The 15,386-nt window shown below is 44.1% G+C and overlaps 1 protein-coding gene across 3 annotated transcripts; it reads left to right on the top strand.

Moving 5' to 3' along the window:
* Nucleotides 1-2,847: 2,847 nt before the first annotated feature.
* LOC100345200 (regulator of G protein signaling 2) lies at nucleotides 2,848-10,323 on the top strand. Of its 3 annotated transcripts, none has more exons than XM_002720561.5 (5): nucleotides 2,857-3,025; nucleotides 5,128-5,229; nucleotides 5,328-5,389; nucleotides 8,523-8,689; nucleotides 8,965-10,323. In XM_002720561.5, exons 1-5 carry the CDS (start codon nucleotides 2,916-2,918, stop codon nucleotides 9,157-9,159), a joined length of 636 nt encoding a protein of 211 aa, XP_002720607.1. In that variant the 5' UTR covers nucleotides 2,857-2,915; the 3' UTR covers nucleotides 9,160-10,323. The 3 variants fall into 3 exon arrangements, with proteins under 3 accessions (XP_089157957.1, XP_002720607.1, XP_089157956.1); XM_089301830.1 differs by lacking the exon at nucleotides 2,857-3,025 and adding an exon at nucleotides 4,312-4,456; XM_089301831.1 differs by lacking the exon at nucleotides 5,128-5,229 and having other exon boundaries at nucleotides 2,848-3,025.
* The last annotated feature ends 5,063 nt before the right edge of the window (nucleotides 10,324-15,386 follow it).

The raw sequence follows: 15,386 nt of genomic DNA, 5'->3' as shown, positions 1-15,386 counted from the left end.
TCTATAACTCTACCTGTCAAATTAAAAAAAAAGCTCTATGGTGCCCCTCATTTAAACCAGTTGCTTGCATGTATATATGCAGATTGACTTTTGCTAATATATGGAGAGCAATGTATTTCCCTGGCATGGAGCTCTCTGAAGAGTTTAAATGCTAATCTGTTGCTTTCATTTCATTTGCTTATCACCAGACAGCATTTATTAAATATCTATCATGAGTTTCACACTCTACAAATCTGTATTAACTATCTTGATATTTAAGGATACTTACATGTTTTTTTAAAGATGTATTTATTTGTTTGAAAGTCAGAGTTACACAAAGAGAGGAGAGAGAGAGAGAGAGAGAGAGAGAGGTCTTCCATCTGATGGTTCACTCCCCAGATGGCTGCAATGGCTGGAGCTGTGCCGATCCAAAGCCAGGAGCCAGGAGCTTCTTCCAGGTCTCCCACATGGGTGCAGGGGCCCAAGCACTTAGGCCATATTCCACTGCTTTCCCAGGCCATAGCAGAGAGCTGGACAGTAAGTGGAGCAGCCGGGTTTTGAACCAGCGCCCACATGGGATGCTTGCGCTTCAGGCCAGGGCATTAACCCACTGTGCACAGCGCCGGCCCCATGCTTACACATTTATAACCTGAGCTAATTCTCATAACTTCCCTCTCTTGAATAGCTATGCCTTTCACATTATGCTTTTTTCACACATATGCAAATACAAAATCAACTTTAGTGTGCTACTTTAGAATTTATAAAAGGCCTTTTGTGTAAGACGTACATAACACTGAAAATCTTAGCTTCTAGGACTTGAACTTACTTGAACATGTGAAACTGGCAAAAAGGACTTGGTTTTCTCATTACAGATGAAAGAGGTGTGAAGAGACTGTTCCAATTGTTAGATTCTAGTGATCAGGCCCCAACTCTAATTAGGTCTCAGGTAGACACACATCTAGATTCTTCTTACAGTCTCTGTCAGAATTCCCAGCCTATGAGTGAAATTCAGTCTGTGAGTAAATTGTAATATCCAAGGTTCTCAGTCAAAAATTTATTGAGGTTTGTATCAATGAGATGAAGCAGGTGTCTATATAATACATACATTCAATAAATAAGTACTGAATCATATGGAAGTAAAATTGGATACAGAAATACCAGGCAAAGACTTTTTGGAGATGAAGAGCATGTTTAAAAAGTTACAGTCTTACAGTTTTGCAAACATGTTTAAAATGTGACTGGAGCTCTTGTTTGGCATAGTGATCAAGCCTTCCACATCCCATTCAGAATGCTTGAGTTCAAGCCTCAGCTCTGCTTCTGATTCTACTTCCTGTTAATAGAACCCTGCTGGGCAGCAGGTGACGGCTCAAGTATTTGAGTCCCTACCACCTACATGGGAAGCCCTAGACTGAGTTCTTGGCTTCAGCCTGACCCAGCCCAGGTTGCTGCAGACATTTGGAGAATGAATAATGAATGTAAGAACTCTCTCTGCATTTAAAATAAGTGAAAATAAATACACAAACCTTTTTTGTAAGGCAGAGTTAGAGAGTGGGAGAGACAGAGAGCTCTTCCATCACTGGTTCACTCCCCAGATGGCCGCAACAGCCAAGTCTGGACCGAAGCCAGGAGCTTCCTCTGGGTCTTCCACGTGGGTGCAGGGGCCAAAGCACTTAAGTCATCTTGGGCTGATTTCCCAGGTGCATTAGCTTAGCAGGGAGCTGGATCAGAAGTGGAGCAGCCTGGACTGAAACCGGTGCCCATATGGGCTGACGACGCTGCAGATGGAATCTTTTCTACGCCACAGTGCCAGCCCCACAGAACTCTGTTTTGTCTTCCTGATGTCTGAGTGGTTTTCCTTTACACCTAACTGTTCTCCCTAGTAACAACACAGATTTTGCTCTCCAAGTCAAACCTGGAGTTCCTAGTACTGGCAACTCACCCTAAGAACATGCTGACTGGATCCAATATTCAAACACAGGTTTCATATTTTCTTCTGATAGATCTAATGCAAAGCAAGGAGAGTGTCTACAGTAACTAATGCCTTGCTGTTAACCTAACTGTCCACTTACAGGCCTGGGAGAGAACCACTGGAATACACACTGTCATATAGTATCCAAAATTGACTCACTTCATAGTTGAGGGACTCTGTCCTGACCAATCATTTAAGTCTGCAGGAGCAGGGAGGGGTGGTTTCTGAAGAATTTACAAATACAGCTCATTGAAGTAAGCTGCTCTCACCCCCACCGCACCCCTATACACATTGTTTTTGCCAGTTAAAAGTTTCGGTAAATTCTAAGCTGACCTGTAGTGACTGAGGAGGCAAGCCCGACTGCTTGCACTGCTGAACTCCAAGGATCCTGGTGTGTCCCAGTGCCAAGATCACTGTGCCTCACTCTCCCTCCCTGCCCACCAGGACTCCGGGCTCCAGAGCTGACCCAAAAAGCAGGCCCAGCTCAGGTGTTGCCTTCGGACAAAGTCACTGTCTCCTGCTCTCTTCCCGAAGACTGCCCGGCCCGATGTTGCAGTTCCTGGTTCACCCGCCCACCAGCAAGGGAAGCAGAGGCACAGTGTGTTCTTTCTGGAATCCGGCTCAGCTTGCAGGCAGGGATTCGGCAGGCTGGGCAAAGAAGGGCCTGAGCCAGACTGCTCCACAGGACTGCGGCCTGGAAAAACCCGTCGCCCTCAGCGCCCTGCCGCTGGAGGTGTCCCGCCAGATCATGTTCTAAGCCTTGTCTCACGTGTCAGCAGCTCCCAGGCTTCCAGCCAGTCAGCGGCCTTCGTGCCCAGCGCCTGCTCAGGCTCTGCCCCTGCCGTAGGCCTCTGGCCAATCCTCGCTTTAGGAGGTGGGGCTGGCCCAGAGAGACCCCGCCCCCACACCGGCAGGCTATAAAAGCTGTGGCGAACTGCAGGCCGCTACTCTGTACTGAGATCAGCGAATGCTGAGTGTCGTTTTTATGGAGATTCAGCCCGACTGTGGAGGTATGGACGAGAGCGTAGGCAGTGACACCAAGAGCGTGGAAAAGCAGGAGAAGATGAAACGGTCCTTGTGAGTAGGCTCCTCTCTGTCGGGTCGGCTTGCTGTATATGGGGCACTTTGGGAAACACTGTAGCCTGAGCCTCTGCAGAAAAACCAAGCGCACGATGCTAATTTACTCAGGGAAATTACATCTACGAGGGCTGTGCTGGCTTTGTGAGTGTGGACACTCGGGAGGGCTTGGTAGGAGGAGGGTGGAGGCGCACTGGGACCTTATGGAGCGGCCTTCTGCGTGCATCTCAGCGCAGCTGAGAACCCTGGTCGACATTGTGTGCTTCTGCTGGGTGGCGGGAAATCGTTTACCTTTATTTTAAAATTATTAAGATTGATATCTAAAGTGTTCTTGTCTATTTAGATAAGAATTCTTGTTGGGAAAGTGGCGCAGTCTTATCTCTGGCGAGACCTACACCCTGACACCATACTAGGCTCTAGCACCCACTGCCATTGCTGCAAGCCAGGCGGCCACATGGCCCAACCACTGGTGTCAGCCCCACCCCCATCCTAATGGGATTCTCTGCTCCTCCTTCCCTGCCCGCCCCCTGACGAAGTTTTAAAAGGGCCTGTTTCTGAACACGCGGCGCTCTGTCGGCTCCGTTCTCTCACTCCCCTCTCTCCTCTCCTCTCTCCCTCTTACTTGTTTTCTTTCCTTGCCCCTCCCCTCTAGCTTGCCGGATTTTCCCCAATAAACCCTTTACCTTACTCCAGTGTTTGGTGTGTTTTGTGGTGAACTTACATTGGTGCCGAAACCCAGGACCTTACAATTCTAAATATCGAGTTTCTGTAAATCAGACAGCGTGGTATGGCTTAGCATTTAGAGTGTGAGAGAAATACACAGGAAGGTGAAGGCTTTATTAAGAGAAAGGAATCAGAAATTTAAACCGGCAGTTGCATACCAGGCTTTTCCAGGGAGTAGGCCAGAGCCTGCAAGGGAGAGCCTGTGGGCCGGAGAGCAGCGGCAAGGCAAGTCAGCAGGCTCCAGTGGCATCCAGAAGGCCGCCCACACCAAGAGGCATGAGGTGAACAAGGGCCACGTGCAGGCCATCACAGGTCAGAGTCACGGGGAAAGGAAAAACCGTGCAGGCAGGAATGACCACAAAACCACAAGGTGCAGGCAAACAGATGAGGGGCAGCCAAAAGCTGTGCCTGGAGGCTTGGGAGAACAAGGGTGGGCCCAGCAGGCTCCACCCTTTTTATTCAGTCCCCAAAGGGGCATGGTTAATGGTCTGAGTGGCAGGTGGGTGAATACAGGTGGGATACATAAGGGGTGGAGGCGTGGTTTTCCAGTTCATGAATCTGATTAATTTAATCCGATCTGCCTGACCATATCAGGGGAAGAGCATTTGCTGGCTGAAGATCTCGTTTTGAGTCCTTTCTCACCTTTTCATGATAAAGCTGTTCTCAGGCAGTCATGACTGTGGAACAAATCTTCCTCAAAAGAGCACTGTAGGTCGGAGGGCCAGTGTCACTCCCTATGCATGGCCTCTGGTGCATCCAGGACCATGGGTGGAAGGGGAAGGAGTGAACTGCCGCTCTTTGTGGGCCAGAAATAGCATAAGGTTTTCATTTTTTTTTAAGGTTTATTTGAAGGTCACAGTTAGGCAGAAAAAGAAGTCTTCTATCCTCTGGTTCACTTCCCTAAATGGCCACAACCACAGGGGCTGGGCAAGGCTGGAGCCAGAAGCTCTTCAGGGTCTTTGACTGGGTGTAGGGGTCCAAGGACTTGGGCATCCTCCACTGCTTTCCTGGGTGCATTAGCAGGGAACTGGATTGAATGTGGAGCAGCCTGGACTTGAACCATTGCCAATATGGGGTGGATGGCTTAACTCATAGTACTGGGCCCCAGTATGTGCTTTTTGGGTATGCAGCATATTGAGATAATATTTTTGTGAATTTTAAGGTAGTTCCTACCTTTACTCTTAACACTAGTAGTTATAGTCTGAGAAAACTATTCAGTATTTCAGTGCTGGGTTTAAATATTAGGTTGATAAGGCTGCTACTTGGTTTTGTCTCATTTGGTTTGCCTGTAGCTACTAGATAGCTTTATTGGATAAAAATACATTCAGCTGTAGTTGTGTTTTCAAGCATGGCCACTTAGTGACTTTTTTTTTTTTAAGATTAAAAGATTGGAAGACACGATTGAGTTCCTTCTTGCAAAATTCTTCCACTCCTGGGAAGCCCAAAACCAGCAAGAAAAGCAAACAGCAAACTTTCAGCAAGTAAGTGAGAATCCTGTGCTCACAAACCTGAACAGCTCACTGCTGAGCTGGAAAGGGGACCTGATATGTGCCCTCTTAATTGAAAACTTCTCTTGCAGGCCTTCCCCAGAGGAAGCACTGCTGTGGTCAGAAGGATTCGAGGAGCTGCTGGCCAGCAAATGTGAGTTAACCTTGAATTTGATCTACTGCAAATATTGCAAGAGTCTAGAAAGGTGTGTCTCCACAGCAAATGAGTGGCTCACAAGAGGAGGAATGGACTCAACAGTCACAGGAGCCTAGAATATCTTTTTCTCCCCTTATTTCTTAGCATATTGACTCTGAGTGGGGAAGACAAATTAGCCTTAAACAGCACAGTGGCAGTGCTCTTAGTTGAAGTTGTCCACTTTTCCATTGCATATATTGTTTACAAGACACTTGTTCCCAGAGAATTTGTGGTTCCCCTGAAGACATTTTTTTTTGCATCAACAGCAAACATAAGTATTTGTTTTTATACTTAAGTATTTTGTCTACTGGCATCTTTGTCTTTCTTTAAAATTTGTTAAGATTTTATGTAAGTTGTATAACTCATTTATTTCATTTGTATAGATTTTGGAACATAGTGATACTTGCCATGCTACCCTCCCTCCCACCCATGCTCCAATTCTTCTTCCTCTCCCTCTCCCCTTCCCACTCTTTACAATGAGCTACTTTCAGTTTACTTAATGATCATACAGTTAATCCTACACTAAGTAAGAGTTCAGCAAATGGTATGAAGAAAAAAAAACCCACTGTTCCTCAATGGAAGAGATGGGCTTTAAACAATCATTGAATCTCAAAATGTTCATTGCACTCTAATACATTACATTTCAGGTACTCTATAAGTTAACTCAGATCAGGGAAAACATATAGTATCTGTGTATTTGGGGACTGGCTTATTTCACTAAGTGTAATGGTTTCCAGTTGTATCCATTTTGTTGCAAAAGACAAGATTTCATTTTTTTACAGGTGACTAGTATGCCATAGTGTATATATATACACCATAATTTCTTTATCTAGTCATTTTTCCAAACTCTATGAGTTCCAGTAGTGTCTCAGTGGGGTCACCTACAAATAGGGATAGTTTGACTTCCTCCTTTCCAATTTGTATCCCTTTGATTTCTTCTTGTTTAATGGCTCTGGCTAAACCTTCCAGTACTGTATTGAATAGCAATGGTGAGTGGGCATCCTTGTCTGGTTCTGGATCTCAGTGGAAATACTTCCAACTTTTCCCCATTCAATAGTATGCTGGCGGGTGGCACCGTGGCTCAATAGGCTAATCCTCCACCTTGAGGCGCTGGCACGCCGGGTTCTAGTCCCTGTCGGGGCACCGGATTCTGTCCCAGTTGCCCCTCTTCCAGGCCAGCTCTCTGCTGTGGCCAGGGAGTGCAGTGGAGGATGGCCCAAGTGCTTGGGCCCTGAACCCCATGGGAGACCAGGAGAAGTACCTGGCTCCTGCCTTAGGATCAGCATGGTGCGCCGGCCACAGCGCAGCGGCCATTGGAGGATGAACCAACGGCAAAGGAAGACCTTTCTCTCTGTCTGTCTCTCTCTCACTGTCCACTCTGTCTGTCAAAAAAAAATAGTATGCTGGCCATGGGTTTGTTATAAATTGCCTTGATTGTGTTGAGGAATGTTCCTCCCATGCCCAATTTTCTTAAGGTTTTCATCATGAAAGGATGTTATATACTATCAATTGCTTTCTCTGCATGTATTGAGATAGTCACATGGTTTTTCTTCAGTTTGTTATTGTAATGTATCACACATTGATTTGTGAATGTTGAACCACCCCTGCATACCAAGGATAAATATCACTTGTTCTGGATGAATGATCTTTTTGATGTGTTGTTGGATTCGATTGGCCAGTATTTTGTTGAGGATTTTTGCATCTGTGTTCATCAGAGAAAGAACTACAGAACAATTTCCCTGTTTCTTTTTCTTGTATAGGAATTAAGGTGACACAGGCTTCAGGAGTTTGGGAGGGTTACCTCCCTTTCAATTGCTTTGAATAACCCAAGAAGAATTGGAATTAGTTCTTTAAATATCTGGTAGAATTCAGCAATAAAGCCATCTGATCCTAGGCTTTTTTTTTTATTGGGAGGCTCTTTATTACTGATTCAGTTTCCATCTTGGTTATTGGTCTGTTAAGCTTTTTATGTCTTCATGGCTCAATTTAGGTAGGTGGCTTGTGTCTAGGGATCTATTTTTTTTTAATTTATTTGACAGGTAGAGTTATAGATAATGAGAGAGAGACCAAGAGAAAGGTCTTCCTTCCATTGGTTCACTCCCCAAATGGCTGCTATGGCTGCCGCTGCGCCAATCTGAAGCCAGGAGCCAGATGCTTCTTCCTGGTCTCCCGTGCAGCTGCAGGGCCCAAGCACTTGGGCCATCCTCCACTTCCCTCCTGGGCCACAGCAGAGAGCTGGACTGGAAGAGGAGCAACTGGGACTAGAACCCGGTGCCCATATGGGATGCCGGCACTGTAGGCAGAGGATTCACCAAGTGAGCCATGGTGCTGACCCATAGGGATCTATTCTTTTTTTCTAGTTTTCCAAGTTAGTTGGCATACAGCCCTTGATAGCTCTTTGTACCTCTATTGTTATGCTCATACCCCCACCCCCTCTCCTCCAAGCAGAGCAATGCCTAGGTGTTTCCCTGTGTTCAGTACTTATCTGTGCCACTATGTGAACCATACAAATGATCTGCACAGTCCTCACTATAAGCATAGTTCTCTAGCCAAGTGTAGTAAATTGTTCCCTATTCCAGCATCTTGGAATCCCAGCATCTTGTTCCCATCCAGCATCTTTGTCTTTAAAGATCTAAATTCTGAGGGCTGGCACCATGGCACAATAGGTTAATCATCCACCTGCAAAGCCGGCATCCCATATGGGCTCCGGTTCTAGTCCCAGCTGCTTCTCTTCCTATCCAGCTCTCTGCTGTGGCCTGGGAAAGCAGTGGAGATGGTTCAAGTGCTTGGGCCCCTGCATGCACATGGGAGACCAGGAGGAGGCACCTAGCTCCTGGCTTTGGATCGGTGCAGCTCTGGCTGTTGCAGCCATTTGGGGAGTGAACCAATGGCAGGAAGACCTTTCTCTCTGTTTCTCCCTCTCACTGTCTGTAACTCTGCCTCTCAAATAAAAAAAATATTTTTAAAAGAGCTAAATTCTGAGGATTATGTGTTTGAATGAAATCTAGAAAATAGCTAAGTGATAATTATTTGGTTATTCAGTTCTTCATATTCTGTGTTCTTTCTCCTCCCATCTCTTCTATCTTTATAGATGGTGTGGCTGTTTTTAGGGCCTTTTTAAAATCTCAATTCTGTGAAGAAAATATAGACTTCTGGCTGGCTTGTGAAGACTTCAAAAAAATCAAATCATCCCAGAAGCTGTCCTCAAAAGCAAAGGAAATATATATAGAATTCATAGAAAAAGATGCCCCAAAAGAGGTAAGATAAAAATACTCATTTCAGCATAATGTGGACATCCTTGGCACCAAGAGGCAGCAAAAGAATTAGACATTAGATTAAACCAGGGGTGAGGAATGGTGAAAGGATATCTCCCCTGGCATTCTGGTTTTCAACTGTATCTGAACCCTCGCAGGTGAAGCTCATCACATGGTACAGCTTCGTTTTGTGTTTCATTTTCAAATAGCAGAGCAATGGGTACTGAGTGATTCTCTAGGAATGAATACTGGGTAATCTGCTTTTTTGTTTTATTTCAGGTAAACATAGACTTCCAAACCAAAATCCTTATTGTCCAAAATATACAAAATGCTACAACTGGCTGTTTTACATCTGCACAGAAAAGGGTTTACAGCTTGATGGAGAATAACTCCTATCCCCATTTCTTGGCATCAGAATTCTACCAGAACTTGTGTAAAAAACCACAAATCACCACAGAGCACCATGCTATATGATTTGAAAAAGGGAGCCCCAGAGTGAGAGACATGTCTTTCTGCATCCTGAGGTAGAAGGCTGTCACCTACCAAAGAGAATGACATTGAATTCAGCCTGGTTGTTTGGGAAACATCTCTCAGAACTACTGATTCCAAGTTGGGTAGTGAATCAGGAAGCTGCTGACTGTCTAGGAGAATCTTGTATCAGGATAACTTCCACTGCTCTACAGACACATGGAAAGAATATGTGGCCTGAATGTGGAGGGTCTCACTGGAAAAGCAAGAATATGAAATGGAAGATAACACAATTTATCCAAACACATGAAAAATCAATGTCTGAGATTATGTGGCCTTGGCTAGCTGGCTGTACATCTTTCCCTAAACCCGTCCATGTTACCACATAGTGGCTTTATTTTTCAGTTTTGAGTCCTAACATTAGCAGGTTTGCTCTGTGCAAGAGTATTGAAGTTCTTGTGACTCCAGATCATCCATACTACTCTTATGCATGGTTGAACCTGAAATGGTCTGTTTGAATTGCTAGATAGTTTGTGAAATAGAGTGGGTGCTCATGTGTAGAAAGCTACAGTGTCTGTTACAAGTGCCAAAAACTGTCTTGAAGGCAGCAGAAGTTTGAAGTGGTCTTTGGATATTTTAATACATTTTTTGATAAATAATGCCATTGAATGCTTGGAGTCCAGGTATGAGTTGATTTGATTTTAATAGTTGGAAATATGTCAAGTCCAAGGGGAAACATCTGTCTAGGGAAGCAGAAGCATCTGTTGCTGTGCCTGTCCTTGGAGAACTGGCATCCCCCAGAGTGATTCTCTGATTCTCAGATGAGGGTAGCAGGGAAGATACAATTTTCTAAACCTAAGTTACAGCACATCCTTAGAACCACCCTGTGTCAAGCCTCTTGGTATAATTTTTTAAAGATCAAGGTCATTAATAAGAACAATAGGACTTTGATTTAAAGCCCTTCATGAGTATTAAGAACCAACTAAATAGAAGTGAAGGGTGTGGAGACAGGCACCAATGTTAGGTTATTCAATTGCTCCAATGAAGAAAGAGCCAAATAAGGGGAACATGGGCCTCCCTCTTTTGTCTTTTCCCCCTTGGTTCTAAGCTTTCTTTGACATGTTCCGTGGAACCGTATTTTGGCAAATATCTGTGATGGGCTTATCTGGGCCAGTGATCTGAAAAAGAGTAGAAGACATGGTTGTCTACTGGGGAGGAAATGGAGAGAAAAGATGGAGACTCAAACCTTATTTTCTTAGAAACAGATTTCCATATGATCATCAAGGGTAAGGTCATCATCCACAACTTGACAGACTTTACCAGGTAGAAGTTTTTTTTTTAACAAAATACTCTGTTCACTTGAATTTTACTCACTTGTCAAGGCTCAGATCGATTCATTTCCATGAACTACCCTCAAGGGTATATGTCTTCTTTCTCAAGTAAATGATCAATAACTGTACCATTCTGACATACTCTACTTCATTTTCAAAGTAATTAATAAAGTTGCAGTCTTGGAAGATATTCGGGACCCACTGCTCATTGATGATCTAATTAAATAATTGATTGGTTGAATGATGCACAAACTTTTTTTTAAGATTTTTTATTTGAAAAGCAGAGTTATTGAGAGGCAGGGGCAGAGAGAGAATGAGAGAGAGAGAGAGAGAGAGAGAGAGAGAGAGAGAGCTAGCTTTCATCTGCTGGTGCATTCAAAGGATGGAGCTGGGCTCAATCCAAAACCAGGAGCCTGGAGTTTCTTCCAGGTCTCCATAGTAGAGAGATGTATTTTGGAATTTGAATATCTGGGACTGGAACCAGTGCCAATAAGGGATGCTGGCACTGCAGGTGGTAGCTTTACATGCTACACCACATTGCTGGCCCCCAACAAACTCTTAATTGAAACTACATACAGTGGGGAGCCAGTACTGTGTTATAGCTGGTTAAGCCACCACCTGCAGTGCTGGCATCCCATATGAGTACAAGTTCCTTTCCCAGCTACTCCACTTCCAATCCAGCTTCCTACCAATGCCCCTGGGAAAGCAGCAGAGGATGGCCCAAGTGCTTGGGCCCCTGCACCCACATGGGAGACCTGGAAGAAGCTCCTGGCTCCTGGCTTTGGTCTGGCCCAATCCCACCCAGTGTGGTCATGTGGGGAAATGAATCAGCAGATGGAATATCTCACTCTCTCCCTCCCTCTCTCTCTTTCTCCTCTGTGTCTCTGGATTTCAAATAAATAAGTCAATCAAAAATGTGTTCTTAAAATGTAACTGAAGGGGAAGGCGCTGAGGCATAGTGAGTCAAGCCACTGCCTTCAGTGCTGGCATCCCATATGGGCACCAGTTTGAGACCCAGCTGCTCCACTTCTGATCCAGCTCTCTGCTATGGCCTGAGAAAGCAGTGGAAGATGGCCAAAGTTCTTGGGCCGCTGCTCCAAAGGAAGGAGACCTGGAAGAAGCTCCTGGCTCCTGGCTTCAGATCAGCCCAGCTCTGGCCATTATGGCCATTTTGGGGAGTGAACCGGTGGATAGAAATTCTCTTTCTCTGTCTGACTTTGCCTCTCTCTAACTCCGCCTTTCAAATAACTAAAATATTTTTTAAAATGTAACTGAAAACAAATCATTTAAATATTCTAGGTGGGATGGAACAAAAATATCCATGGGGCAAGAGCTATTTTCTCATAGGGTGAAACATTGAAGGAGTAGCACTTGATTTTGTTCTGCTTGTTTAACCTCCAATGGTATCTATTCTTTCTCCTTCACATATTCACTACCATCATCAAGGCTTCATTTGTGTCATGCCAATGTTACTTCATAGTCTTTGTGGGTTCTCTCATATTAGTTTCCTTTTTCCAATTCATCTTACATATGGAGTCAGATTTCTTTTTTTTTTCTTAAGATTTGTTTATTTGAAAGTCAGAATTACACAGAGAAAAAGAGAGGCAGACAGGGAGAGAGAGGTCTTCCATTAGCTGGTTCACTCCCCAATTGGCTGCAAAAGCCAGAGCTAGGCCTATCCGAAGCCAGGATCCAGAAGCTTCTTCTGGGTCTCCCATGTGGGTGCAGAGGCCCAAGCACCTAGGCCATCTTCTACTGCTTTCCCAGGCCATAGCAGAGAGCTGGATGGGAAGTGGAACAACTGGGACTCGAACTGGCACCCATATGGGATGCCAGCAATGCAGGCAGTGGCTTTACCAGCTGTGACACTGTGCTGGCCCAAGATTTCTTTTAATAAAAACCTATTTTACCATATATTGTTTTCTCCAAATATTTCCAAAGTACCATGGAAAGAGCACTGGATTTAATTTAGTGAATAAGATTCTGATCATACAGCATTAACTTTCTGGTTAACCCAGTAACCATCATCCCTTGGGACCTCAAGTTACTTCATCTCTAAGGGAGTTGACTAGATCGATAAAAATGCTTCCAGCTCCAAAATTCTGTCTGGATTTGGGTGTTCATTAGAATATGTCCCTACCCTGACAACTTTATTTTTTTTTACCAAAAATATCTAACATAAAATCATGGCTTCTATCCATTTGCTGCCTTCCCGATTAGAATAAACAAAAACACCATGATTTTACTCGTGGTGACCTTCTGTCTGGATTGCTCCCTCTTCCCTTAATCTTCCCACATCTAACACATTCTTCAAGACTCAGCTCAACATCTTAAGGTACAATAGTTCATTAATCTCTGGCCCAACCTCAGGTTCAAAATATACTTGTTGAGTACCTACTCAAATAAGGCCCTAGTGACACCTAGAGGAAGAAAGGAAATTCCTGCCCCTGTGGAATTTACAATCCATTGGGGTCAAAGGTAATGAATAAGTCACAAAATAAAACAAGGTAGTTCTGGATTTTGACAAATGCTTGTGAGAAAAAAAAAACTAAGTGATGAGACAAAAAGACTTGACTGCCTGGGAAGGCACATTCTATATGTTTCATGAATTTTTTAAAGGTTTATATTTATTTGAAAGACAGTTACAGAGAGACAGGAGGTCTTCCATCCGCTGGTTCACTCCCCAGAGGACCACAAAAGTCGGAGCTGCACCAATCTGAAGCCAGGAGCTTCTTCTGGGTCTCCCACATGGGTGCAGGGGCCCAAGGACATGGGCCATCTTCTACTGCTATCCCAGGCCATAGCAGAGAGCTGGGCCAGAAGAGGAGCAGCCAAGACTAGAACCGGCACCCATATGGGATGCCGATGCTTCAGGGCAGGGTGTTAAGCCGCTGAGCCACAGCACCAGCCCCTCCATGAATTTGTATTGACTGAACAACTAAACTCCAGACTCTGCCTTTTAATAACAAATCCTCTTTGAATAGGATAAATGTAAAAGTTATTTTAGCTAGGTCACAACTTTCTCTTAGTTCCAAAATAATCTTTGTCTATAAAAATAATCTTTTAATCAAAATACAGTATGTGATATTTTAAAATTTGAAATCATTACTTTATTTACCTTTTAGAATTTATGTATGTCAAGGGAACAGATTTGACGTATTTTGTATATACAATCTTAAGAGCATAATGATATTTCTCATTCTCCCTTTCTCCTTCCCTCCCTCCATCCTTCCTTTTAAGTTTTGTGATGACATACTTTCCATTTACTTCATAATAACAAGAGTAATCCTTCAATAAATAAGGAATTCAGCCGGTGCCATGGCTCACTAGGCTAATCCTCCACCTGCGGCACCGGCACCCCAGGTTCTAGTCCCAGTCAGGGTGCCAGATTCTGTCCCGGTTGCCCCTCTTCCAGGCCAGCTCTCCGCTATGGCCCGGGAGTGCAGTGGAGGATGGCCCAAGTCCTTGGGTCCTGCACCAGCATAGGAGACCAGGAGAAGCACCTGGCTTCAGATCAGCACGCTGTGGCAGCCATTAGAGGGTGAACCAATGGCAAAAGGAAGGCCTTTCTCTCTGTCTCTCTCTCTCACTGTCCATTCTGTCTGTCAAAAAAATAAATAAATAAGGAATTCATCAAGTTTAATGACATAAAAAAATCTCTTGAATTATTTCTGAAATCATCAAGAATAACAGGTTTATCCAACTATTGTGCCAATCTTGTGATGATACACCAGACTAATGATCAAGATAATCTTCATCCTTATGATTAAGTTTGTATTTATTTATTTTAGATATGAGAGAGATGGAGGCAGATAAAGAAAGCTCCTCCCATCCACTAGTTCATTCCTCAGTTGCCCACAAAGGCCTAGGCTGGGCCATGCCAAAAACAAGAGCTGGAAACTCCATCTGGACCTCCCACAGGGATGGCAAGGACCCACATACTTGAGTCATCATCTGCTGTCTCCCAGAGTGCGCGTTAGCAAGAACTATTTTCAAGCTCTGTCTTGAAGCACCTTGTCTACTACCAAGGGAGAGATCTCACTGTTCTGTGTCAGTGTCAGTGTCAGCCTCTTGTTTGGTGCCACACCTTTAGCCCTTTGAACGCACTGTTCTTGTGCCTAAAATAGCCTTTTATCCTCAGATTGAGGTGATCTTAACATTATTCAGCTCTTTGATAAAATTGGACTTTTTCAAAACTTCACAGATGAACTCCAGGCAGGATGAATAATTTCTTCTTATCTCCTGCAGTATTTTATTCATACATCCATTATAGCATTTTATTGAAATAATATACCTCAAAGCATCACTTTCTGTACTTACTTTTTAGAGCTATCTCCTCTGTCAATAAGATTATTCAATGTCCAGTTTATTTGTTTACTGTTTTTTTACACAATGTTACATGTATTTTTTCTTTAATCAGTGTTTTGTAGTTTTCAATATACATGTTCTACACATTTTTTGTTAGATTTACAAGTTATGGTTTTTTTTATGATTTATTTACTTAAAAGGCAGTCATAGAGAGAAGGAGAAGCACATGGCACACACACACACACACACACACACACAGATCTTCCATCCTCTGGTTCACTTCTCAAATGGCCACATCAGCCAGGGCTGGGCCAAGTTGAAGGAAGCCAGGAGACAAGAGCTTCAGCTGGGTCTCCCATGTGTGTGCAGGGACCCAAAGACTTGGGCCATCTTCTGCTGCTTTCCAAGGCACGTTAAGTAGGAAGCTAGATTGGAAATGGAGCAGCTGGGACCTGAACAGGTGGCCACATGGGATGCCAGCATCACATGCAGTGGCATAAACTGCTGTGCTCTAAAGCTGATCCCTTTCTTCACTTCAGTGGCTATACTTGCTATCAGACTTTTCATTTTGTTGCCTGTAATTCATTGCTATTT

The sequence above is a fragment of the Oryctolagus cuniculus genome, chromosome 8 (assembly GCF_051225735.1).
Source record: "Oryctolagus cuniculus isolate XC-2025 breed Fujian yellow rabbit chromosome 8, ASM5122573v1, whole genome shotgun sequence".
Taxonomy (NCBI): Eukaryota; Metazoa; Chordata; class Mammalia; order Lagomorpha; family Leporidae; genus Oryctolagus; species Oryctolagus cuniculus.
The sequence above is the reverse complement of the archived record's forward strand: the minus strand, read 5'-3'. Positions and strand labels throughout refer to the sequence as shown.

Coding starts and splice junctions, on each gene's coding strand:
- LOC100345200 (XM_002720561.5), top strand. CDS start 2,916: ATGCTGAGTGTCGTTTTTATGGAGATTCAGCCCGACTGTGGAGGTATG. Junction 3,026..5,127: donor GAGAAGATGAAACGGTCCTT/GTGAGTAGGCTC, acceptor TTTTTTTTTAAG/ATTAAAAGATTGGAAGACAC. Junction 8,690..8,964: donor AAAAAGATGCCCCAAAAGAG/GTAAGATAAAAA, acceptor GTTTTATTTCAG/GTAAACATAGACTTCCAAAC.